The sequence below is a fragment of the Thalassophryne amazonica genome, chromosome 6, assembly GCF_902500255.1.
Source record: "Thalassophryne amazonica chromosome 6, fThaAma1.1, whole genome shotgun sequence".
Classification (NCBI taxonomy): domain Eukaryota; kingdom Metazoa; phylum Chordata; class Actinopteri; order Batrachoidiformes; family Batrachoididae; genus Thalassophryne; species Thalassophryne amazonica.
The window spans coordinates 84,892,580-84,917,417 of NC_047108.1; the positions used below are offsets into that span (position 1 = coordinate 84,892,580).

At 44.1% G+C, this 24,838-nt stretch overlaps 1 protein-coding gene across 5 annotated transcripts in view; it reads left to right on the plus strand.

The window, feature by feature from the left end:
• LOC117512537 (metabotropic glutamate receptor 7-like) overlaps positions 1-24,838 on the plus strand; it is a 343,778-nt gene that overhangs the window by 142,072 nt on the left and 176,868 nt on the right. For all 5 annotated transcript variants that reach the window (XM_034172646.1, XM_034172642.1, XM_034172644.1 and 2 more), the window contains exon 2: positions 8,787-9,003. In XM_034172646.1, the coding sequence (XP_034028537.1) occupies positions 8,892-9,003 (112 nt within the window). In that variant the 5' untranslated portion in view covers positions 8,787-8,891. The remainder of the gene's footprint in view (positions 1-8,786; positions 9,004-24,838) is intronic.

A 24,838-nucleotide genomic window follows, 5' to 3' on the forward strand; every position in this document is an offset into this window, starting at 1 on the left:
ATCACTTCCTGTTCCGGAGCACAGCTGTGTTTTGCTGTATCTGTTAGCTGTTTAATCTGCGTAGTTAGATTGATCTAGATAACTAGATAACGATTTATTTCACAGTGTAATCTTCACGTGCCTTAACTAAAGCACCCTCTCTGCTGAATCACCTCTAAATTATTTTCACATTCTTCACTTTGTGTGTTTTTAGGAATCCGCTAGCTTAGCACAGCTATTAGCTCTTAGCCGGTTTAGCATGGCGGCTTCTCCTGTTTCTCCCGCACTTTTCTGCGCTGGGTGTGAAATGTTTAGTTATTCCTCGGCCTCCTTTAGCAGTAACGGTACTTGTAATAAGTGTTGCTTGTTCGTAGCTTTGGAGGCCAGGCTGGGCGAATTGGAGACTCGGCTCCGCACCTTGGAAAATCCTACAGCTAGCCAGGCCCCTGTAGTTGGTGCGGACCAAGGTAGCTTAGCCGCCGTTAGCTGTCCCCCAGCAGATCTCGAGCAGCCGGGAAAGCAGGCCGGCTGGGTGACTGTGAGGAAGAAGCATAGTTCTAAACAGAAGCCCCCTGTACACCACCAACCCGTTCACATCTCTAACCGTTTTTCCCCACTCGGCGACACACCCGCCGAGGATCAAACTCTGGTTATTGGTGACTCTGTTTTGAGAAATGTGAAGTTAGCGACACCAGCAAACACAGTCAAATGTCTTCCGGGGGCCAGAGCAGGCGACATTGAAGGAAATTTGAAACTGCTGGCTAAGGCTAAGCGTAAATTTGGTAAGATTGTAATTCACGTCGGCAGTAATGACACCCGGTTACGCCAATCGGAGGTCACTAAAATTAATATTGAATCGGTGTGTAACTTTGCAAAAACAATGTCGGACTCTGTAGTTTTCTCTGGGCCCCTCCCCAATCGGACTGGGAGTGACATGTTTAGCCGCATGTTCTCCTTGAATTGCTGTCTGTCTGAGTGGTGTCCAAAAAATGAGGTGGGCTTCATAGATAATTGGCAAAGTTTCTGGGGAAAACCTGGTCTTGTTAGGAGAGACGGCATCTATCCCACTTTGGATGGAGCAGCTCTCATCTCTAGAAATCTGGCCAATTTTATTAAACCCTCCAAATCGTGACTATCCAGGGTTGGGACCAGGAAGCAGAGTTGTAGTCTTACACACCTCTCTGCAGCTTCTCTCCCCCTGCCATCCCCCCAATACCCCATCCCTGTAGAGACGATGCCTGCTCCCAGACCACCAATAACCAGCAAAAATCTATTTAAGCATAAAAATTAAAAAAGAAAAAATAATATAGCACCTTCAACTGCACCACAGACTAAAACAGTTAAATGTGGTTTATTAAACATTAGGTCTCTCTCGTCTAAGTCCCTGTTAGTAAATGATATAATAATTGATCAACATATTGATTTATTCTGCCTTACAGAAACCTGGTTACAGCAGGATGAATTTGCTAGTTTAAATGAGTCAACACCCCCGAGTCACACTAACTGTCAGAATGCTCGAAACACGGGTCGAGGAGGAGGATTAGCAGCAATCTTCCACTCCAGCATATTAATTAATCAAAGACCCAGACAGAGCTTTAATTCATTTGAAAGCTTGACTCTTAGTCTTGTCCATCCAAATTGGAAGTCTCAAAAACCAGTTTTATTTGTTATTATCTATCATCCACCTGGTCGTTACTGTGAGTTTCTTTGTGATTTTTCAGACCTTTTGTCTGTCTTAGTGCTTAGCTCAGATAAGATAATTAATAGTGGGTGATTTTAACATCCACATAGATGCTGAGAATGACAGCCTCAACACTGCATTTAATCTATTATTAGACTCAGTTGGCTTCGCTCAAAATGTAAATGACCCCACCTACCACCTTAGCCACACTTTAGATCTTGTTCTGACATATGGCATAGAAATTGAAGACTTAACAGTATTCCCTGAAAACCCCTTTTTGTCTGATCATTTCTTAATAACATTTACATTTACTTTAATGGACTATCCAGCAGTGGGGAATAAGTTTCATTACACTAGAAGTCTTTCTGAAAGTGCTGTAACTTGGTTTAAGGATATGATTCCTTCTTTGTTATGTTCTTCAATGCCATATACCAACACAGTGCAGAGTAGCTACCTAAACTCTGTGAGTGAGATAGATTATCTCGTCAATAGCTTTACATCCTCATTGAGCACAACTTTGCATGCTGTAGCTCCTCTGAAAAAGAGAGCCTTAAATCAGAAGTGCCTGACTCCGTGGTATAACCCACAAACTCGCAGCTTAAAACAGATAACCCGTAAGTTGGAGAGGAAATGGCATCTCACTAATTTAGAAGATCTTCATTTAGCCTGGAAAAAGAGTTTGTTGCTCTATAAAAAAGCCCTCCGTAAAGCTAGGACATCTTACTACGCATCACTAATTGAAGAAAATAAGAACAACCCCAGGTTTCTTTTCAGCACTGTAGCCAGGCTCACAAAGAGTCAGAGCTCTATTGAGCCGAGTATTCCTTTAACTTTAACTAGTAATGACTTCATGACTTTTTTGCAAATAAAAGTTTAACTATTAGAGAAAAATTATTCATAACCATCCCAAAGACATATCTTTATGTTCAACTGCTTTCAGTAATGCTGGTATTTGGTTAGACTCTTTCTCTCCGATTGTTCTGTCTGAGTTATTTTCATTAGTTACTTCCTCCAAACCATCAACATGTCTATTAGACCCCATTCCTACCAAGCTGCTCAAGGAAGCCCTACTGTTAATTAATGCTTCAATCTTAAATATGATCAATCTATCTTTATTAGTTGGCTATGTACAACAGGCTTTTAAGGTGGCAGTAATTAAACCATTACTTAAAAAGCCATCACTTGACCCAGCTATCTTAGCTAATTATTAGGCCAATCTCCAACCTTCCTTTTCTCTCAAAAATACTTGAAAGGGTAGTTTTAAAACAGCTAACTGATCATCTGCAGAGGAATGGTCTATTTGAAGAGTTTCAGTCAGGTTTCAGAATTCATCATAGTATAGAAACAGCATTAGTGAAGGTTACAAATGATCTTCTTATGACCTCAGACAGTGGACTCATCTCTGTGCTCGTCCTGTTTGACCTCAGTGCAGCTTTTGATACTGTTGACCATAAAATTTTATTACAGAGATTAGAGCATGCCATAGGTATTAAAGGCACTGCGCTGCAGTGGTTTGAATCATATTTATCTAATAGATTACAATTTGTTCATGTAAATGGGGAGTCTTCTTCACGGACTAAAGTTAATTATGGAGTTCCACAAGGTTCTGTGCTAGGACCAATTTTATTCACTTTATACATGCTTCCCTTATGCAGTATTATTAGAAAGCATTGCTTAAATTTTCATTGTTACGCAGATGATACCCAGCTTTATCTATCCATGAAGCCAGAGGACACACACCAATTAGTTAAACTGCAGGAATGTCTTTCAGACATAAAGACATGGATGACCTCTAATTTCCTGCTTTTAAATTCAGATAAAACTGAAGTTATTGTACTTGGCCCCACAAATCTTAGAAACATGGTGTCTAACCAGATCCTTACTCTGGATGGCATTACCCTGACCTCCAGTAATACTGTGAGAAATCTAGGAGTCATTTTTGATCAGGATATGTCAGTCAATGCGCATATTAAACAAATATGTAGGACTGCTTTTTTGCATTTGCGCAATATCTCTAAAATTAGAAAGGTCTTGTCTCAGAGTGATGCTGAAAAGCTAATTCATGCATTTATTTCTTCCAGGCTGGACTATTGTAATTCATTATTATCAGTTTGTCCTAAAAGTTCCCTGAAAAGTCTTCAGTTAATTCAGCCAGAGTACTGACAGGGACTTGAAGGAGAGCATATTTCACCCATACTGGCTTCTCTTCATTGGCTCCCTGTTAATTCCAGAATAGAATTTAAAATTCTTCTTCTTACTTATAAGGTTTTGAATAATCAGGTCCCATCTTATCTTAGGGACCTCATAGTACCATATCACCCCAATAGAGCGCTTCGCTCTCAGACTGCAGGCTTACTTGTAGTTCCTAGGGTTTGTAAGAGTAGAATGGGAGGCAGAGCCTTCAGCTTTCAGGCTCCTCTCCTGTGGAACCAGCTCCCAATTCGGATTAGGGAGACAGACACCCTCTCTACTTTTAAGATTAAGCTTAAAACTTTCCTTTTTAAAAAGCTTATAGCTAGGGCTGGATCAGGTGACCCTGAACCATCCCTTAGTTATGCTGCTATAGACTTAGACTGCTGGGGGGTTTCCCATGATTCACCTCTTTTTCTCTGTATGCACCACTCTGCTTTTAATCATTGGTGATTGATCTCTCCTGTCTTCCAAAGCATGTCTTTTTCCTGATTCTCTCCCCTCAGCCCCAACCAGTCCCAGCAGAAGACTGCCCCTCCCTGGTTCTGCTGGAGGTTTCTTCCTGTTAAAAGGGAGTTTTCCTTCCCACTGTCGCCAAGTGCTTGCTCATAGGGGGTCGTTTTGACCGTTGGGGTTTTTCTGTAATTATTGTATGGCTTTTACCTTACAATATAAAGCACCTTGGGGCGACTGTTTGTTGTTATTTGGCGCTATATAAATAAAATTTGATTTGATTTGATTTGATTTGATTTGATCTTGGTTTATTTTGTTGAAGCGAGCAGTCTGCTGACTTCAAGCCGCCTTTCTTTACTCGAACTGGTAGTCACAGTGGCCTCCCCAGCATCTCTTTCGCTCATGGAAGCCCCCAAGTAATCTGACATTGCTACCAGATGTAGATCATGGTGTCTGATTGCTTGAATTTGCCCCCCTTCATGGGAAAAATTCTAAATTGTTTGCAAATAGCACAGATTTTGATGGTATTGGCAATTTCATGTTGTGAATCCCTTATTTGAAGACAAAGGAATAAAATTATAGTGGTGCCAATGAAAAGACTTTCTATGATTTAAATGTTAAGTAACCCAGAGGCCGTACAACTTTCAGGAGGATCACTACGAATCACACACACACACACACACACGCACATTTGGGCTGCCAGTTGTTTAAAATTTTTCATAATAATCACATTGTCCATAGTTAATCGCAAATCAATCCCACATATTTTCATCTTTAATCCAAGATGCTTATTAATGTTACAACCCCAGTTCCAATGCAGTTGAGACATTGTGTAAAATGTAAATAAACTCAGAATACAATGATTTGCATATCCTCTTCAACATTTATTCAATTGAATACACCACAAAGACAAGATATTTAATGTTCAAAATGATAAACTTTATTGTTTTTGTGTTATTTTTGTGTTTTTTGTTATAGCTGCACATGGCGGCTGATTTGCTTCAGAAATACTGGCCAATGAGCTATCCAGTGTTATATACAGATCAGTGTTCTGCACAGATCAGCTTAACCTGGGAATGCTGCTCTAAACCCATGCAAAATTTTGAACATGTTCAAAATTTTACATGGGTCAGTCGGACTCCCAGTGGCCTTGCATTTGGCTCAGAGCAGGCTCGTATGCATTTCACTGTTTAATTTTCACAGCAAGCATGAAATGAATCAGAGAGGACAGAATATGTGCCATGCATTCCCTGCTGAGCTGAACACAGTTAGGGCTGAGGTGGCAAGGAGTCCACTGAGCTATGTTTAAAAGAAAAAAAAAAAAAGACTTTCTACCAAGTTTTTCTGAACAGTGTGCCTGCTCGGTAGGACTTTGTGCCAAATACGGCTACATGGGGAGCTTCTCTGGGGCAGTCGGAAGAAGTATGCTGAATTGTAAGGCAGGTGCACATGCATCCACCCCAACCAGCATCTTAAAGTTGCAATTTACTCGTATTAATGGACTTTATGGTGTGTCTGTTTGTGAGCCCATTAGCAAAAGATCTCAAAAACTAATTCAAGAATTGTAACCAAATTTTGTACAGCCCCAATTCCAATGAAGTTGGGACATTGTGTAAAATGTAAATAAAAACAGAATACAATGATTTGCAAATCCTCTTCAACCTATATTCAATTGAATACACCACAAAGACAAGATAGTTAATGTTCAAACTGATAACCTTTATTGTGTTTGTGCAAACATTTGCTCATTTTGAAATGGATGCCTGCACCACGTTTCAAAAAAGCTGGGACAGTGGTATGTTTACCACTGTGTTACATCACCTTTCCTTCGAACAACACTCAATAAGCAGTTAGGAACTGAGGACACTAATTGTTGAAGCTTTGTAGGTGGAATTCTTTCCCACTCTTGCTTGATGTACGACTTCAGTTGTTCAACTGTCTGGGGTCTCTGTTGTTGTATTTTGTGCTTCATAATGTGCCACACATTTTCAATGGGCGACAGGTCTGGACTGCAGGCAGGCCAGTCTAGTACCCGCACTCTTTTACTATGAAGCCACGCTGTTATAACACGTGCAGAATGTGGCTTGGCATTGTCTTACTAAAATAAGCAGGGATGTCCTTGAAAAAGACATTGCTTGGATGGCAGCATGTGTTGCTCCAAAACCTGGATGTACCTTTCAGCATTGATAGTGCCATCACAGATGTGTAAGTTGCCCATGCCATGGGCACTAACACACCCCATACTATCACAGATGCTGGCTTTTGAACTTTGCACTGGTAACAATCTGGATGGTCTTTTTCCTCTTTTGTCTGGAGGACACGACGTCCATGATTTCCAAAAACAGTTTGAAATGTGGACTCATCAGACCACAGCACACTTTTCCACTTTGCATCTGTCCATTTCAAATGAGCTCAGGCCCAGAGAAGGCGGCGGCATTTCTGGATGTTGTTGATGTATGGCTTTCACTTTGCATGGTAGAGTTTTAACTTGCACTTGTAGATGTAGCAACGAACTGTGTTAACTGACTATGAATTTCTGAAGTGTTCCTGAGCCCACACGGTGAGATCCTTTACACAATGATGTCGGTTTTTAATGCAATGCCGCCCGAGGGATCGAAGGTCACGGGCATTCAATGTTGGTTTTCGACCTTGCTGCTTACGTGTACAAAGTTATACAGATTCTCCGAATCTTCTGATTATGTAATTGAACATTGAGAAACATTGTTCTTAAACTGTTGGACTATTTTTTCATGCAGTTGTTCACAACATGGTGATCCTTGCCCCATCTTTGCTTGTGAATGGCTGAGGCTTTTGGGGATGCTCCTTTTATACCCAATCATGACACTTACACTTAGCGTCCTCAGTTCCCAAACACTTATTGAGTGTTGTTAGAAGGAAAGGTGATGTAACACAGTGGTAAACATACCACTGTCCCAGCTTTTTTGAAATGTGTTGCAGGCATCATTTCAAAATGAGCAAATATTTGCACAAAAACAATAAAGTTATCATTTTGAACATTAAATGTCTTTTTGGTGTATTCAATTGAATATAGGTTGAAGAGGATTTTCAAATCATTGTATTCTGGTTTTATTTACATTTCACACAACGTCCCAACTTCTTTGTAATTGGGGTTGTAATATTTATAATCATTATCTATTTTTTTAAAGAAAGGAAACTGATTTTTTTGTCTCATCAATTCCTGTTATTGCAAAATTGTAGTAGTAAAACTAGGACACTTGGCATATTAGTGACTGAATGATGTTTTAGTTGTTAGAAATATACTCCTTGTTGTCATTGTTGTTGTTGTTGTTGTTAGGAGGAGTTGGCCATACAGTTAAGTGCATTTGTTTTCAGTGCAGAAAGTTTCTGGTTCAAACCCCGCCCTTGCCCATTCTCCTTGTAATGTGGAGTTGCATCGATTAAGGGCATCCGGTGTAAAACTTGTGTCAAATCAACATGCAGACCCACCACGGATCTGCTGTGGCAACCCTGAGTGAAAATGACAGAGCAGTCAAAGGGACTGACTTACTGTTATTGTTGATGTTTGTAAAAAAAAAAAAAAAAAGCCTTCAAAAGTGGACCTTTACTATAAAAGGGGAGGCGGAGGGCCCTTTCAATGCCTGTCTGTTGCTCCGCGCCTGCACATTGTTTACATAAACAAGAATTAAACAGACAATATTGAGGAAAACCTTGTTTATTATTTGTGGAAATTACTACCTGATTGGCCAGGAATAAGGTAATACCATACGTATTTGAAGCAATGTGTATTTAAAATGAAGGTGCTTGTGTCTAGATTGGATTATTGTAATATCCTATTTTCAGGGTTACCACAGTCCAGCATTAGGGGTCTCCAGTTGGTTCAGAATGCTGCTGCCAGTCTTTTGACACGAAGCAGAAGGTTTGAACATACTACACCCATTCTGGTTTCTTTACACTGGCTTTCTGTCTCAGTAAGAGCAGATTTTAAGGTCTTGCTGCTAAAATTGTTCATGGATTGGTGCCTTCTTACCTGACCGATTTGGTGAAGACCTACGTACCGTCCCGGGTTCTGCGGTCACAGGATGCGGGACTATTGTGTGTTCCTAGGGTGAAGAAGAAGTCAGCAGGTCAAAGAGCCTTCTCTTATTGTGCACCCACTGTATGGAACAGTCTCCCTACGACCGTGAGGCATTCAGATTTCATGGACATTTTTAAGTCAAGACTAAAAATGTTTTTTTACTCCCTTTCTTATGAATAATTTTTATTTTTTATCTGTTTTATTCTTGTACTTTAATTTACTCACTTATTTTAAATGTGGTTTTGAACTGTTTTGTGTGAGGCACCTTGAGGCAACTTTTGTTGTGATTTGGCGCGTTATAAATTGATTAAATTCAAATTGATTAAACTGAACGTCAGTATGGGTTTGGTTCCTATGAAACATCACAGGTATTTGATAAAAAAATCTCAGTGGTCTGTTTTTTCCTACCCACTTCCTGTCTCCCAGATCCCACAGATCAGCTATGCGTCAACAGCTCCAGAGTTGAGCGATGACAGGCGCTATGACTTCTTCTCGAGGGTGGTTCCGCCAGATTCATTTCAGGCCCAGGCCATGGTGGACATTATCCGTGCCTTGGGTTGGACATATGTCTCCACTATTGCTTCAGAGGGTAGCTATGGAGAAAAGGGTGTGGAGGCCTTCACCCAACTATCCAAAGAAGCGGGTAAGTTTTATAACAAGTGATGGAAATTACCAAGTTTTTTTAAAAACAATGTATAGGAGGAGTCAATGGTTTATTTGTAGAACTGATGTAGTGAAAGCTTTATTTTGTATTTACAGCTCATTTTAAATGTGTTCTTTTAGGTGGATAAATTAATGACCTGTGTTTTTGTCAGTTGTGATTAGTGCTACTTAAATGTAATGATGGACACACAGTTTTGGTCACTATTTTATCTTTTTTCCTCAACCGGAAGCAGAATTTTAAACTTGTTTGCTACTGGCAGCACAAAACAGAAAGACTGATTTGGCAACTGATCACTTGGAAGACATCACATTTTTTGGGCAGTTTTTCTTCTCTCATGCAGTTTCATGTTTATCTACGGCGGAGCAACCATTAGGGTCTAACGATGGTAATGATGACCAGTCAGCTGCTTAGTCAGGCGGTTCAATCCACTCTGGTCCAATTGTCTGGAATGAGCAGTAGGGGTTTTTAGATAAAACTATTTCAAAAAGAAACATGCCTTCTGTAGTGGGAGTCTATTACAAATGTGATTAAAACTGAGACAAATCACTGAATTGAGCGGCATTGACTGGTGTATTCAATTTGGTTTTTAGTCCACTAATTCTAATCATTAATGAGAAATTATGTACAACCCCAATTCCAATGAAGTTAGGATGTTGTGTAAAATGTAAATAAAAACAGAATACAATTATTTGAAAATCCTCTTCAGCCTATATTCAACTGAATAGACCACAAAGGCATCCATTTCAAAATGAGCAAATATTTACACAAAAACAATAAAGTTTATCAGTTTGAACATTAAATATCTTGTCTTTGTGGTTTATTTAATTGAATATAGGTTGAAGAGGATTTGCAAATCATTGTATTCTGTTTTTATTTACATTTTACACAATGTTCCAACTTCATTGGAATTGGGTTGTAAATATAGGAAGTGATGTAACCATTTTAATTAGTTCATCAGAGTAATGTAACATTATTTTTGATTACTATTCTAACAAATATTTTAAACTCGGCAATAAAGCTGCAACATCGTTAAAAAATATCAATTTAAATCTGGCAGTGTTGACCTCAAAACAATAATCACTATCAAATTATTGTTAAAAGGTCTTCAAAGGGAGCTCACAACCAAGTCCTTGAAATAGTCGATCTGAATGAGTTTGACCTTTCGTTCAGTATCAGAGATCATGTTGCCAATAGAAAAGGCCAGGTATTACTTCATACTGTTCCTTGAAATAACCATATAAAATATACCCAGATTGGGCTCAAATATTAACCTTGGCCTGTGACTTTGACTTTTAAGTGACTTTTAAGTTTCTAAAAATGTAATCACATGGAGAAATGGATGGATGAATGAACATAAGACTGTAAACAGTACCATCACACACTCTGTCACTGTGCATGGGTATAATAAAGGTTCTAATAAGAACCATACTTATATTACCTGATTAAGAGTCCAGTGCACTACAGTACAGGGTTATTAAACCAGAGTCACAGATTATAGCGTGAAGCAGAAGGAAATATGAGGCTGACTTCCATATGTCACTCCACTTGTCATTACTGTTGTTGTTTTATGCTCTAACATGCTGTTATCAAGTGTCTCTATTTTCACTGAGAGAGGATGGACAGGTGTGCATTTTTTACCTTTTTCTAAAGATTACTAAGGAGTCACATTTGTTACAAATTACATTTCCCATTATAATTTACTATCTATCTATCTATCTATCTATCTATCTATCTATCTATCTATCTATCTATCTATCTATCTATCTATCTATCTATCTATCTATCTATCTATCTATCTATCTATCTATCTATCTATCTATCTATCTATCTATCTATCTATCTATCTATCTATCTATCTATCTATCTATCTATCTATCTATCTATCTATCTATCTATCTATCTATCTATCTATCTATCTATCTATCTATCTATCTATCTATCTATCTATCTATCTATCTATCTATCTGTCTGTCTGTCTATCTAAAGCTGATTGTGTGTTCATGCGTGTGTGTTCTCTATACACAGCCACAGTAATTAAGCAATTGACACCAAACTGGTGACTGGGGGCACCAAGAAGGAGGTCACTGGGGCCCTTAGGTTGAAAGTGTATGTGCGCGAACACACACACACACAGTCAGCCTTATATATTAGATCACAGCCCACGGACTGGAGCCCTTATTTTCACAGGTCACATGGTACTCACTTCAGGTCTATGTTGTAGCAGCTGGCTAGGGTGCACTTTAATTACAATCCGAATTGGCCAGCGCATGCTGCACGCGAGTTAAGGTTTGCGTTTTTTTCCAATTAAAATGTAGCTGCTGTGTACGTCATGCCAGAGCATTGCAGTGATATGACATACTATCACCTCTTATCATCATTCACCTGAGTCTCATGAATGTCACAGTTTGCTCTATGAAAATGAATGATGACAATATATGCACAATGCAAGGCAACTTACTACACCTTAACTAAAGTGATGTGAAATATAGAATGACATGGCTAAGATTCTTCTCTATCTCAGCTAGTAATATATATTCTTCAAAATAGCTTTGAACCATTAATAAACCATTAATCAGCATCTCATCTATTTTTCAGTTTATGCACAAAATGCATAACTCCCTCCTCCACCCCCCCAAAAAAATCCCCAAGACTGAGGTCTATTTGGCACCCAGCACAGGATTTTTTTTTTTCCTGCAGTAATGCTGCACACTTGAATCAGCAGCAGTCATGTCGCCACAGGATGTTTAGCTACTACACAGTATTTGAAGCATCCATCTATCAAATTATGTATCTTCCAAGAGTAAGCCTGTGACATTCCACAGCTGCCCGCTGCAGTATTACTGCAAGATCAATAAAAGATATGTATCCACAATACTGTCTGTGTTTGCAGAGACACTGGGGATGACTGACAGGAGGTTTATAATGCATGAGTGCTGACAGCTGTTGTGCACTCAGACCGCTGCAGTCCATTTCCGCCTCTGTACAAGGACCCCTTTAAGAGAAACATTGCTGAGCTGGAAAATTACCATCAGCAGTCCGCCACAGCGCATCTATGCCCGTCTTTGTCAACAAATGGACACCAGTTGTTTCCAGGTTGTTTACACCTCGACTTCTGCAAGACCCCAAGCTATTTCCTGAAGCTCTGCGGGGAGTGATATCTGTCTCTTCTAATAAACTAATGTGCAGAACCCTCCAAAATGAGGAAGGCTAATGATATCTCACAGGCACTGATCAGAAATCCAGAGTGCATGAATATTTTATCTGCATGCATTCATGTCCAGTGTAATCACTTGAAGAAACAGTTTGTGATGGTGTAATTGGCGTTGGCAGAAAGATGTAGGCATCCGTATGATGCGACAATAGAAAAGTTGATTTAGGCTTGCTTTTTTTGGGGGGGGGGGGGGGGGGGGGGGGGGGGTCATGCTCATTTTACGTTCTGTGATCAATGCAGATTCTCCCATTTTAACTGGTTTATTTTCTCGTTAAGGTGCTTTTTAGTTGCTGCTGTGTTTTACTTTTGCAAACAGACTTTTTACTGTACAAGCCTTGAACAACTACAGAAGAAGCATAAATTTAAAACCCTTTGTTGTTCAGTCATCCTTTTGCAAACGAGCTCCAGTATTTTGCATTCTTAATCAACTCCATTGAGATTTATTTCTTTCTTTCTTTCTTTCTTTCTTTCTTTCTTTCTTTCTTTCTTTCTTTCTTTCTTTCTTTCTTTCTTTCTTTCACAGCTCTCTGCACCCTCAGCATAAAATCATTAATAAATCTTTAATAGTTTTTTCGCAGCATAAATTTTCATTTGGTATCACAAATGTCTGTTCTGTTGGTGCTTCAGTTATACTTTACAGTAGGTCTGCACTTAAGAGATGTTATGTGGGCCGCTGAAGAGGAGGTACTGCTGGCCCACTACCACCAGAGGGCGCCCTGCTTGGAGTGCGGGCTCCAAGCACGAGAGGGTGCCAGACCCAGAGGAAGTGACAGCTGTCACTCATCACACCAGCTGTCACTCATCTACACCACTATTTAAGCCGGACTGCAACTCCACCTCCCCGCCGAGAAATCGACTACCATTAACAAGGTAATTTCTCTGCTGACAGACACTTTGTGTGTTTAACCTGAACTTCTGTTACAGCCGTTTTCCTGGAGTGTTTCCTTGTCTGTGGAATTGGTGTTTGGTGTGACAGCGACGGCTTCGCCTCACATCCCAACCCAGATAAGTGGTTAAACCAGGAGCTGTACGAGTGTGTGATTGGAGGTGGAGGAGCTCCCTCCTAACTGTGTATGGACTGTGAATTACTGAGTGTGCGGACTCACACTCATACATCTTATCTCTGCTTTCTGCCAGCAGTACCAGGGTCGACAGCCGAAGACAGAGGCCACCTGGGGACTCGGGACTTGGCGGCTCCGGTGTTCTTCAGACCGTTGGTGGTGGAAGCCGTGTGGGACGCGGCTTCTCTCTCGTCAGGGGTCTTCTATCTTCGAGCCTGCCCACACGTCACCTGGTGTTAACTGACTGTGCAAATTCTGTGATTTTAGTTGTGTATTATCACAACATTAAATTGTTACTTTTTGGCTTACTCATTGTCCGTTCATTTGCGCCCCCTGTTGTGGGTCCGTGCTACGACACCTTCACAACAGGATTTCTCGGCCAATCGTCATGGACTCCGAGGGGCGTCAACCCGAGTTTGAACGGCCAATGGAAGAGCCAGGAGCGCAGGCGTCAGCGGGAGGCGTGTTGAGTGAGCTGCAGCAAATCTTAACCGCCTTCACGGCTCGGCTGGATTTAGTGGCCGAGCAGAATGTTCTCCTTAACCGGAGGGTGGAGGCTCTCACCGCCAGGGTGGAAGCGCACGATCAGGGCGCTGCTGCAGCCACTCCTCTGGCTGGTCCTGGGCCTGTAACAGACGTTCCACTGGTCGTTCAACGACCCCCCCCCCCACCGTCCCCTGAAGCATACATAAGCCCTCCGGAACCGTACGGAGGCTGTGTTGAGACGTGCGCAGATTTCCTCATGCAGTGTTCGCTCGTCTTTTCACAGCGTCCTGTCATGTACGAGTCAAACGCCAGCCGGGTGGCTTATGTTATTAGTCTGCTTCGAGGAGAGGCACGCGCCTGGGCTACGGCGCTTTGGGAGCAGAATTCACGGCTCCTAACGTCTTATGCTGGTCCTAAAGGAGCACCTGCTGGCTAAGGAGGAACCGCGGGATTTTGACGGGCTTGTTGATTTAGTTATACGCTTAGACAACCGTTTGAATGAGCATCGTCGGGAGCAGGCCGGGGGGCGTGACCGGGCACGAGCCGTCCCTCCCCCTTCCGGTTCCGAAAGGGTGACGTCGTCCCCACGCTTCACTGCCAGAGAGCTCCGTGTGGCTACAGCTCCCCCTGCTGAGGAGGCTATGGACACGAGCAGGGCCAAAATAAAAACAAACGTCAGACAAAGGAGGCTGGCCCGCGGGGAATGTTTTGTCTGCGACTCTTGTGAGCATATGCAGAAGGACTGCCCCAAAATGGTCAAACTACAACGCCCGTCCTTAGAAACTGGGCTAAGGGTGGGTCATAACACGCACGCGGGGAAACCCCGCAAATCTGCACGAATCCCAGTAACGATCCTTTGTGGGGATTTAACCCTTCACGCCCCAGCACTCGTAGACACGGGGTCGGAAGGGAATCTGCTAGATAGCAGATGGGCAAAGGAAGTAGGGCTCCCCCTGGTGGCTCTACCGGCACCATTGCAGGTGCGAGCACTAGATGGCACCCTGCTTCCATTAATTACACATCAGACACAGCCAGTGACTTTGGTTGTGTCTGGAAATCACAGGGAGGAGATAGTGTTCCATGTAACACCTTCTACCTCCCGAGTGATTTTGGGCTTTCCATGGATGGTGAAGCACAATCCCCGGATAGATTGGCCGTCCGGGGTTGTGACGCAGTGGAGCGAAACCTGCCACCGGGAGTGTTTAGGATCCTCGGTTCCTCCCGGCACTACGGCTAATGAGGAGGTCAAAGTCCCCCCCAATCTATCGGCGGTGCCAAAGGAGTACCATGATCTTGCTGACGTTTTCAGCAAAGATCTGGTGCTCACTCTTCCCCCGCACCGACCGTACGATTGTGCCATCGATTTGGTCCCGGGCGCTGAGTACCCGTCCAGTAGGTTGTACAACCTCTCACGTCCGGAACGCGAATCAATGGAGACCTACATCCGGGACTCCTTAGCTGCCGGGCTGATCCGGAACTCCACCTCCCCGATGGGTGCTGGTTTCTTTTTTGTGGGTAAAAAAGACGGCGGACTCCGTCCATGCATTGATTACAGAGGGCTGAACGAGATCACAGTTCGCAACCGATACCCGTTACCTCTGTTGGATTCAGTGTTCACGCCCCTGCATGGAGCCCAAATTTTCACGAAATTGGATCTTAGAAATGCGTACCACCTGGTTCGGATCCGGAAGGGAGACGAATGGAAGACAGCATTCAACACCCCATTAGGTCACTTTGAGTACCTGGTCATGCCGTTCGGCCTCATTAACGCCCCCGCGACGTTCCAAGCGTTGGTAAATGACGTCTTGTGGGACTTCCTGCATCGGTTCGTCTTAGTATATCTGGACGATATACTCATCTTTTCCCCGGACCCTGAGACCCATGTCCAGCATGTACGTCAGGTCCTACAGCGGTTGTTGGAGAACCGGCTGTTTGTGAAGAGCGAGAAGTGCGAGTTCCACCACACTTCTTTGTCCTTCCTGGGGTTCATCATCTCCTCCAACTCCGTCACCCCTGATCCGGCCAAGGTTGCGGCGGTGAGAGATTGGCCCCAACCAACAAGTCGCAGGACACTACAGCAGTTCCTCGGCTTTGCAAATTTCTACAGGAGGTTCATTAAAGGTTACAGTCAGGTAGTTAGCCCCTGACTGCCCTGACCTCCACCAAGGTCCCCTTCGCCTGGTTGGATCGGTGCGAAGCCGCGTTCCAGGAGTTGAAACGCCGGTTCTCGACTGCACCAGTTCTGGTGCAGCCTGATCCTGATCGCCAGTACATAGTAGAAGTGGACGCCTCTGACTCAGGGATAGGAGCCGTGCTGTCCCAGAGCGTGGAGGCTGATAAAGTTCTCCATCCTTGTGCCTTTTTTTTCCCGCAGGTTGACCCCAGCTGAACGGAACTATGACGTCGGCAATCGGGAGCTCCTCGCGGTGAAGGATTCTCTTGAAGAGTGGAGACACCTGCTGGAGGGGGCATCGTTGCCCTTCACGGTTTTCACGGACCATCGGAACCTGGAGTACATCCGGACCGCCAAGCGGCTGAACCCCAGGCAAGCCCGCTGGTCTCTGTTCTTCGGGCGCTTTGACTTCCAGATCACGTACCGCCCCGGGACCAAGAACCAAAAATCAGATGCATTGTCCCGGGTGCACGAAGAAGAAGCCAAAGCGGGGCTGTCGAACCCCACCGAGACCATCATCCCCGAGTCCACTGTCGTGGCCACCCTCACCTGGGACGTGGAGAAGACCATCCGGGAGGCCCTGACAAGTAGCCCGGACCCGGGGACCGGCCCCAAGAACAGACTGTACGTCCCACCAGAGGCAAGAGCTGCCGTATTGGACTTCTGTCACGGGTCCAAGCTCTCCTGTCATCCCGGAGTGCGTAGGACCGTGGCAGTAGTCCAGCAGCGCTTCTGGTGGGCGTCCCTGGAAACCGACGTCCGGGACTATGTCCAGGCCTGTACCATCTGCGCCAGGGGCAAGGCAGACCATCGGAGGACTACGGGACTCCTCCAACCCCTGCCGGTGCCTCATCACCCCTGGTCTCATATCGGCCTGGACTTCATCACGGGCCTCCCGCCGTCCCAGGGCAACACCGTAATTCTCACGATAGTGGACCGGTTCTCCAAGGCGGCCCACTTCGTGGCCCTCCCGAAGCTCCCGACGGCCCAGGAGACGGCAGACCTCCTGGTCCACCACGTCATGCGGCTGCATGGGATACCATCAGACATCGTTTCAGATCGTGGTCCCCAGTTCTCTTCGCAAGTGTGGAAGAGTTTCTGTAAGGAGCTGGGGGCCACCGTGAGTCTCTCGTCCGGGTACCACCCCCAGACAAACGGCCAGGCAGAGCGGGCCAACCAGGAGCTGGAGCAGGCCCTTCGATGCGTCACCTCCGCGCACCCGGCGGCCTGGAGTCACCATCTGGCCTGGATCGAGTATGCCCATAACAGCCAAGTTTCGTCTGCTACCGGCCTCTCCCCTTTTGAGGCATGTTTGGGGTACCAGCCCCCATTGTTCCCGCTGGTGGAGGGAGAGGTCGATGTGCCCTCGGTCCAGTTCCACCTCAGGAGGTGCTGCCGGCGTTCCCCGGCCCCCACGTACCAGCCCGGGCAGGAGGTGTGGCTCTCAACAAAGGACATCCCCCTCTGTGTGGACTCCCCCAAATTAGAAGACAGATACATCGGACCATTCACAATCCTCAAGATCATCAACCCGGCCGCAGTGAAGCTCCAACTCCCAGCTTCACTGCGGATCCACCCTGTATTCCACATGTCCCGTATCAAGCCACACCACACCCCGCCCCTCTGTGCACCTGGACCTACGCCGCCTCCTGCCCGGCTCATCGACGGGGAGCCTGCTTGGACAGTCCGCAGGCTCCTGGACGTCTGTCGTAAGGGCCGGGGGTTCCAATATCTGGTGGACTGGGAGGGGTATGGACCTGAAGAACGCTCCTGGGTGAAGAGGAGCTTCATCCTGGACCCGGCCCTCCTGGCCGATTTCTACAGAAGACACCCGGACAAGCCAGGTCGGGCGCCAGGAGGCGCCCGTTGAGGGGGGGGTCCTGTTATGTGGGCCGCTGAAGAGGAGGTACTGCTGGCCCACTACCACCAGAGGGCGCCCTGCTTGGAGTGCGGGCTCCAAGCACGAGAGGGCGCCAGACCCAGAGGAAGTGACAGCTGTCACTCATCACACCAGCTGTCACTCATCTACACCACTATTTAAGCCGGACTGCAACTCCACCTCCCCGCCGACAAATCGACTACCATTAACAAGGTCATTTCTCTGCTGACAGACACTTTGTGTGTTTAACCTGAACTTCTGTTACAGCCGTTTTCCTGGAGTGTTTCCTTGTCTGAGGGATTGGCGCTTGGTGTGACAGCGACGGCTTCGCCTCACATCCCAACCCAGATAAGTGGTTAAACCAGGAGCTGTACGAGTGTGTGGTTGGAGGTGGAGGAGCTCCCCCCTAACTGTGTATGGACTGTACTGTGAATTACTGAGTGTGCGGACTCACACTCATACATCTTATCTCTGCTTTCTGCCAGCAGTACCAGGGTCGACAGCCGAAGACAGAGGCCACCTGGGGACTCGGGACTTGGCGGCTCCGGTGTTCTTCAGACTGTTGGTGGTGGAAGCCATGTGGGACGCGGCTTCTCTCTCGTCAGGGGTCTTCTATCTTCGAGCCTGCCCACACGTCACCTGGTGTTAATTGACTGTGCAAATTCTGTGATTTTAGTTGTGTATTATCACAGCATTAAATTGTTACTTTTTGGCTTACTCATTGTCCATTCATTTGCACCCCCTGTTGTGGGTCCGTGCTACGACACCTTCACAACAAGAGACCCAGAAAACTGACACAGCTGCATGAATTGCAGTCATAATCGTTTTATTAATTGTATTATTTCTGTAGAATTTGTATTAAAAAAAACTAATGTGAAAATAGTGCATGATGATTTCAAAGCTCCTCTGTAATTTCTGCCCTTGCACTCCTGCTCTCACATCAGTGAACTCCTCTTGACTGCTGCCACTGCTACAAAGCAACATTTGTTATCCTCCCATAGTTTTATTTCATCACATTTCAACATATCTAGATTTGGGCCAATATGGTACTTTGCACATCACTTACTGTAATACATGTTTAGACTGCAGAACAACAAGCTGTTGGCTAGATGTGGGTGCACTGTACCTCCATTTTGATCTGTAAGGCCATGATTTTTTTTTATTTTTTTTTTGTGGTGGCTCTGTTTGGTTGCAGTGAAATGTGAGATGCTTTTGCTGGATTCTCGCTTCACCACTTCAAGGAGAACAATCCAGTGGACTAATGCAATATGTTCGTCCATTACCTGGACTGATGGTCAGCTCGTATTGATCTCTTCTGTTTTGTCATTACTTTTTGGGGGGCTTTATGTTCTCTCCTAGTTGTGTTTAGCCAGTATTCCATAGAAAGTATACAGTGCATCCAGAATGTATTCACAGCGTTTTGCTTTTTCCACATTTTGTTATGTTAAACCCTTACCCAACAATACCCCGCAATGACAATGTGAAAATGTGTTGTTGTTTTTTTTTTAGAATTTTGTAAATTCATTAAAAATAAAAATAAAAAAAAACAAAGAAATCACATGTACATAAGTATTCACAGCCTTTGCAATGAAGCTCAAAATTGATCTCATGTGCATCCTGTTTCCACTGATCATCCTTGAGATGTTTCTAAAGCCTAATTGGAGTCCAACTGGGGTAAATTCAGTTGATTGGACATGATTTGGAAGAACACACACCTGTCTACATATAAGGTCCCACAGTTGACAGTGCATGTCAGAGCACAAACCAAAGGAATTGCCCAAAGACCTCTGAGACAGGATTGTCTGAAAGCACAAACCTGGGAAGGGTACAGAAGCATTTCTGCTGCTTTGAAGATCCCAAGGAGCACAGTGGCCTCCATCATCCATAAATGGAACAAGTTCAGATCCACCAGGACTCTTCCTAGAGTTGGTCACCCATCTAAACTGAGCAAACGGGGGACAAGGGACTCAGTCAAGGAGGTGACCAAAAACCCGATGGTCACTCTGGCAGAGTTCCAACATTCCTCTATGGAGCAGCAATCTGCAGCAATCCACCAATCAGGCATGTATGGTAGGGTGGCCAGACAGAAGCCACTCCTTAGTAAAAGGTACATGGCAGCCCGCCTGGAGTTTGCCAAAATCCACCTGAACAACTCTCAGACCACGAGAAACCAATGACACAAATATTGAACTCTTTGGAATGAATGCCAGGCGACATGTTTTTAGAAAACCAGGCACCATCCCTACAGTGACGCATAGTGACTGCGTCAGCATCATGCTTTGGGGATGTCAGCGGTAGGAACTGGGAGATGAGTCAAGATTGAGGGATAGATGAATGCAGCAATGTACAGAGACATTTTGGATGAAACCCTGCAAAGGCTGTGAATAATTATGTACATGTGATTTAATCATTTAAAAAAATGCAAAAATCTCAAAAACACTTTTTTCACATGGTCATTATGGGGTATTGTGTGTAGAATTTTGAGGGAAAAAATGAATTTACTCCATTTTGGACTAAGGCTGTAACATAAAATGTTTAAAAAGTGAAGCGCTATGAATACTTTCTGGATGCACTTAGGAAAATACATAATTTCAATGCAACTTTCTGCAGTAGATATTTGAGTCTGTTACAAAACTCGAGTTTTGTAACAGATTTACTAATTAATAGTCTTTCTTTAGGAAAACAAATTTAAAGGTTCAAGATAAACCACACTCATGCTACAGTCATTTACTCATTCATACTAACAACATTATGTTTTTTAAACAGTCTTGCTCTTCCTTCACACATAACACGATTGATGCAGAATGGAGCACGAAGGAGGAATCAAATTCCACTTGTGAAAAATCAGAGCCGCCTCAAATGCCTCATACAGCTGTCGCAACAAGCATTTGCGCACACCAGTGGCTGAAAGACAGCAAGTGCCCATTCAACCCCCCTCTCGGCAGGTGTCGGCCAAATTTCAGGTGCCACACATGAACATCCAACACCACTCGCTGGACACTTAGAAAAGGCGGGGCTATTCGCGCTCCTGGCTCAAGAGTAAAGAGCAGCTGACCACATTCGAGCTGTTTGTGAAAATTGTCTAAGTGCCCCACGAGTGCAGCATCACCAAGGAAACCACATGGGTGTGGCTGTGCTGAACTCCTCCCCCTCAACCAATGTTGCGTGCCAGTGTGTCGGCGCCCCCAACACATGTGGCTTGCATGTGTATCGCCCCCCCGCCCCATGCCCGCTACACATGTGGCGCGTGTGTGTTGCGCGCTCCCCCTGCTCCCCCAACACGTGGTGTGCCAGTGTGTCGGCTCCCCCCTCAACACATGTGGCATGTGGGGGAGCACACACATGCCACATGGGTGTAGCTGTGCCGAACTCCTCCCCCTCAACAGATGTGGTGTGCCAGTGTGTCGGCTTCCCCCGTCAACACGTGTGGTATACATGTGTATCGCACCCCCACCCCTAACACATGTGGTTTGCATGTGCATCACGCCCCCTGCCCCAACACATGTGGCATGTGTGTCATGCTCCCCCTGCTCCCGCAACACATGTGGTGTGCCAGTGTGTTGTCTCCCCCCTCAACACCATGTGGCATGGGGGGGCACACATGCTGATATTTATGTACGGACAAGATCACATGGGGACCGGCCACACACAGCAAGGCACTTCTCAGCTGTTTGCCAGCCACTCACTGACAGCTGGAAATTACGGCTCGGTGCACACAAGGTATTACATTAAAAACACAGACAACACAGCCAGGACAAGTATATAAATAAATACTACAATAACTACATACACAATTACATAACAAAAAACTAAAATAAATAATCACAGAACACAGAAACAAAGAGTGACACTTTGTACTGTGGGCTGGACAAACAGGTGGGCATGGCCACAAACAGCAGCAGCTGTTGAGATCTGTGGACCCATGAGTCACACACGGAGAACACGTACCATGTTTTGAAGGACATGACATTACAACCGTCGCGCGTGCGTGTACTTGCTGTCCTCATGTGGAAATACATAAAAAACATATATTGCCTTTGCCACGGGCTGGAGCGAGTGCATAGAGCGCACATTGGCAGGCTGCCCCATGTGAAAAGGACCATCTGATCATGGGAAGAGTCAGCTGGCGATCTGAATGTCACATCACCCACATGAGCTATGGTCCACATGACGCGGTGTCTGTCCTTCAGCGTGTTGCTCGCTAGACATGCAAGGCTAGCAGATGTGGACATAATAAGAGTCCACTGCTTCATTCATGTCAGTTCATGACTGTATATCTATGACCATGGGTCATATACAGAGGAACAGAAGGTTCATGCTTGTATTGTCCGCTCAATAAGTAGGATTATTATTATTATTAAGAGGAAATTGTGGTGTTTTTATGTGTGGCGATGTGGTGCCATATGTTCCAGCTGCTCCCACGAGCATGCATGAACATGAAACCATAGGTATCGTGCACGCCTGTCTGACCGTCTGTCCCTCCTGACAGCAGGTGGAATGTTTTGCGGTTCCCCATTTCATTTTTTGTTCACGGATTTTCCTTCGGTTTCTGGTTCTTTTGCCCAATGTCATGTTATGTGTGAAGGGGCCATTACAAACTAATATTAACTTGTTCAGATAATTAACTTTGGTGGGTGGTCTCCCGTTCTTGGGCTTTGGTGTTTGTGGTGGGATCCGGGGTGGGGGAGTGAATTAGTGGCATTCTGCATTCTGCTGCAAGCAAGTGCTTTTAACTTTACACAACCACAAAGAGAGATGGTGACAGAAGACATCAAACAGTACAGTTTTCACTCATGGTAACAGCAACATGACAACTAAACTGACTAAACTAATTGAACTACAAAAACACAATAAATCAATAACACTAACAATACTCTTACAATAACAACATTTAAAACTGCAAAACTCCAAATTCCCATGGTGCATTGTAGCACAATGCCCATTGTTTACTGTTGTTCTGCAATATCGCTAATTTCTCCAAAAATATTAGTCCTATCAAGTTTCTGATTTTTGCAGCGTTCATCCTTGACTCAAAATATATAATCACAACAAACGGCAAATGTCAGCTTTTCCCTGTTTCTCAGTGATCAAAGCCATACACACGCATACATGCACACAGAGGCCACTTGGCTATTATAATATAGATATAAAAAACGGCCACATGTGGGAAAACCCATACCGTTGATGAAACCCAACAAACTCTGTTTGGAAATTATATTGTAAACAAGGCATCAATATGCAAGTGTGCCATGAAATTAGCCACACCCTAAGGCTGAATGACAAACCCTCATTTTGCCAGTGGTAATGTTGTCAGCCCAGCTTTTCCCTGAAAACTCATTACGGTTTGCTGGAGCAAAGAACAATACATAGTTTAAATGGCAAATTAACATTTTGGGATACCTTATTCATCAGTCGTACTAAGACCAGCAATTTCAAGCTTTTGATTTTACAGTGTGGTGGAATTTTCTGTTGTCCTCTCATTGAAAACAGTGAGCCATTCCAAGGGCGTAGGTTTGGTCTCAGCTTTGGTAGGGACAATACCACCCCCCCGGCCCCCCTGCCCACCACCACCACCCCCTAACCCACTCATACCATTAGACGCACAAGTACAGCATAATACATAACATATGACGACATAATGCTGAATAATTTAACACTTTATTTACAATATTAAGCGTGTAGGCAAACAAACAAATAGCTTAAATAACAAAATTGCACCCAAAATCACGAATCTATTCGATAGGCCTACACCTGAGAGAACAAGACAACAAAAAAATACTTGTGGAGCTAACAAAAAAAAAAAAAAAAGTTTTTGCAACCAAGATGTATAATCTATTCTCTTCATCAATAATGCAGTTGTAGGTATCTGGCAACCTAATAAAAAAAAAAAAGGGATTTCCAATGATATATATGGTGTATTACGGTAAACGAAGCCTGTGATGTCATAACGCAGAGGAAAAACATGGAAGTTTCACACTAATGCCTGTGATGTCATAACGCAGAGGAAAAACATGGAAGTTTCACACTAATGCGCCGCTGATTCTCATTACCGTAAGTTCTCATGTAAGCCCTCACTCTGAAAAATGTAACACTGACAGCAATCCAAGAACCCGTGCTTTCCAACAGCATGCTATATGTTGCATATATTACGGTAAAGTGCGTTCAGTGACTTTTGAAACGAGGCAAAAGTATGAAAAAGAGCGCAAAACTGACAAAAAAGTACAGAGACAGACAGCAAACATAAATGTAGTAATTTCTGAGGAAAAGGCAGGATGTTAGTGTCATTTGTGAAGGTGTGTGTGGGTGTGCAGTTTATTTTAAGTGTGGCGCACAGCATTGTTCGCAACCCCTCCCCCCCGCCCTTCTTGTTTTTCTGCACCGGAGCAGTGTTGCCAGATATGAAATATGAAAGTATCGTACCAAAACCTCAAAATTATCGTATTTTGGGAGAAATGATCGTACACAAACAAAACGCATACAACGTAGCTATTTTAGTGTTTTTTTTTTTGTTTTTTTTAATTTCCAAAGAATTTTATGTCACATTTTTAAACAGTAATTATAGTAAAGGGGAAACTAGAACGCACTACTAGAAAGATTTTTTTTTTTCTGTGAAGGGACACAAACGTGTTAATTACCAGACTAGAAAGAGTCGAATTCAACCTCAAGGTGGCTGTCGTCATCCGATGCCATGGCCACTTGTGCAGATTTTGTTGAACACAGAAAAAATGTTGACACCTCCATAAGGAACTTGAACTTTTTTTATTTTTCTTGTATATCTCTTTGCTCTTGTGTTTTGTTCGTTTGTTGTTGTATTTGTTGAAATAAAGTTTCAAAAAAAAAAAAAAGATGTTGGTTGGGGAATCTTCCTGTCACGGCACAGATTGGATGGGAACTCATTACTTTGTATGAGAGGGGGCGGGCTTTCAAATGACGTCCCGGGCGGCCAAAGCCAGCAGCAGCCCTGTGTGTGGTGTGTCTTTGATGCCGCCTGAGTGCAACGCCTG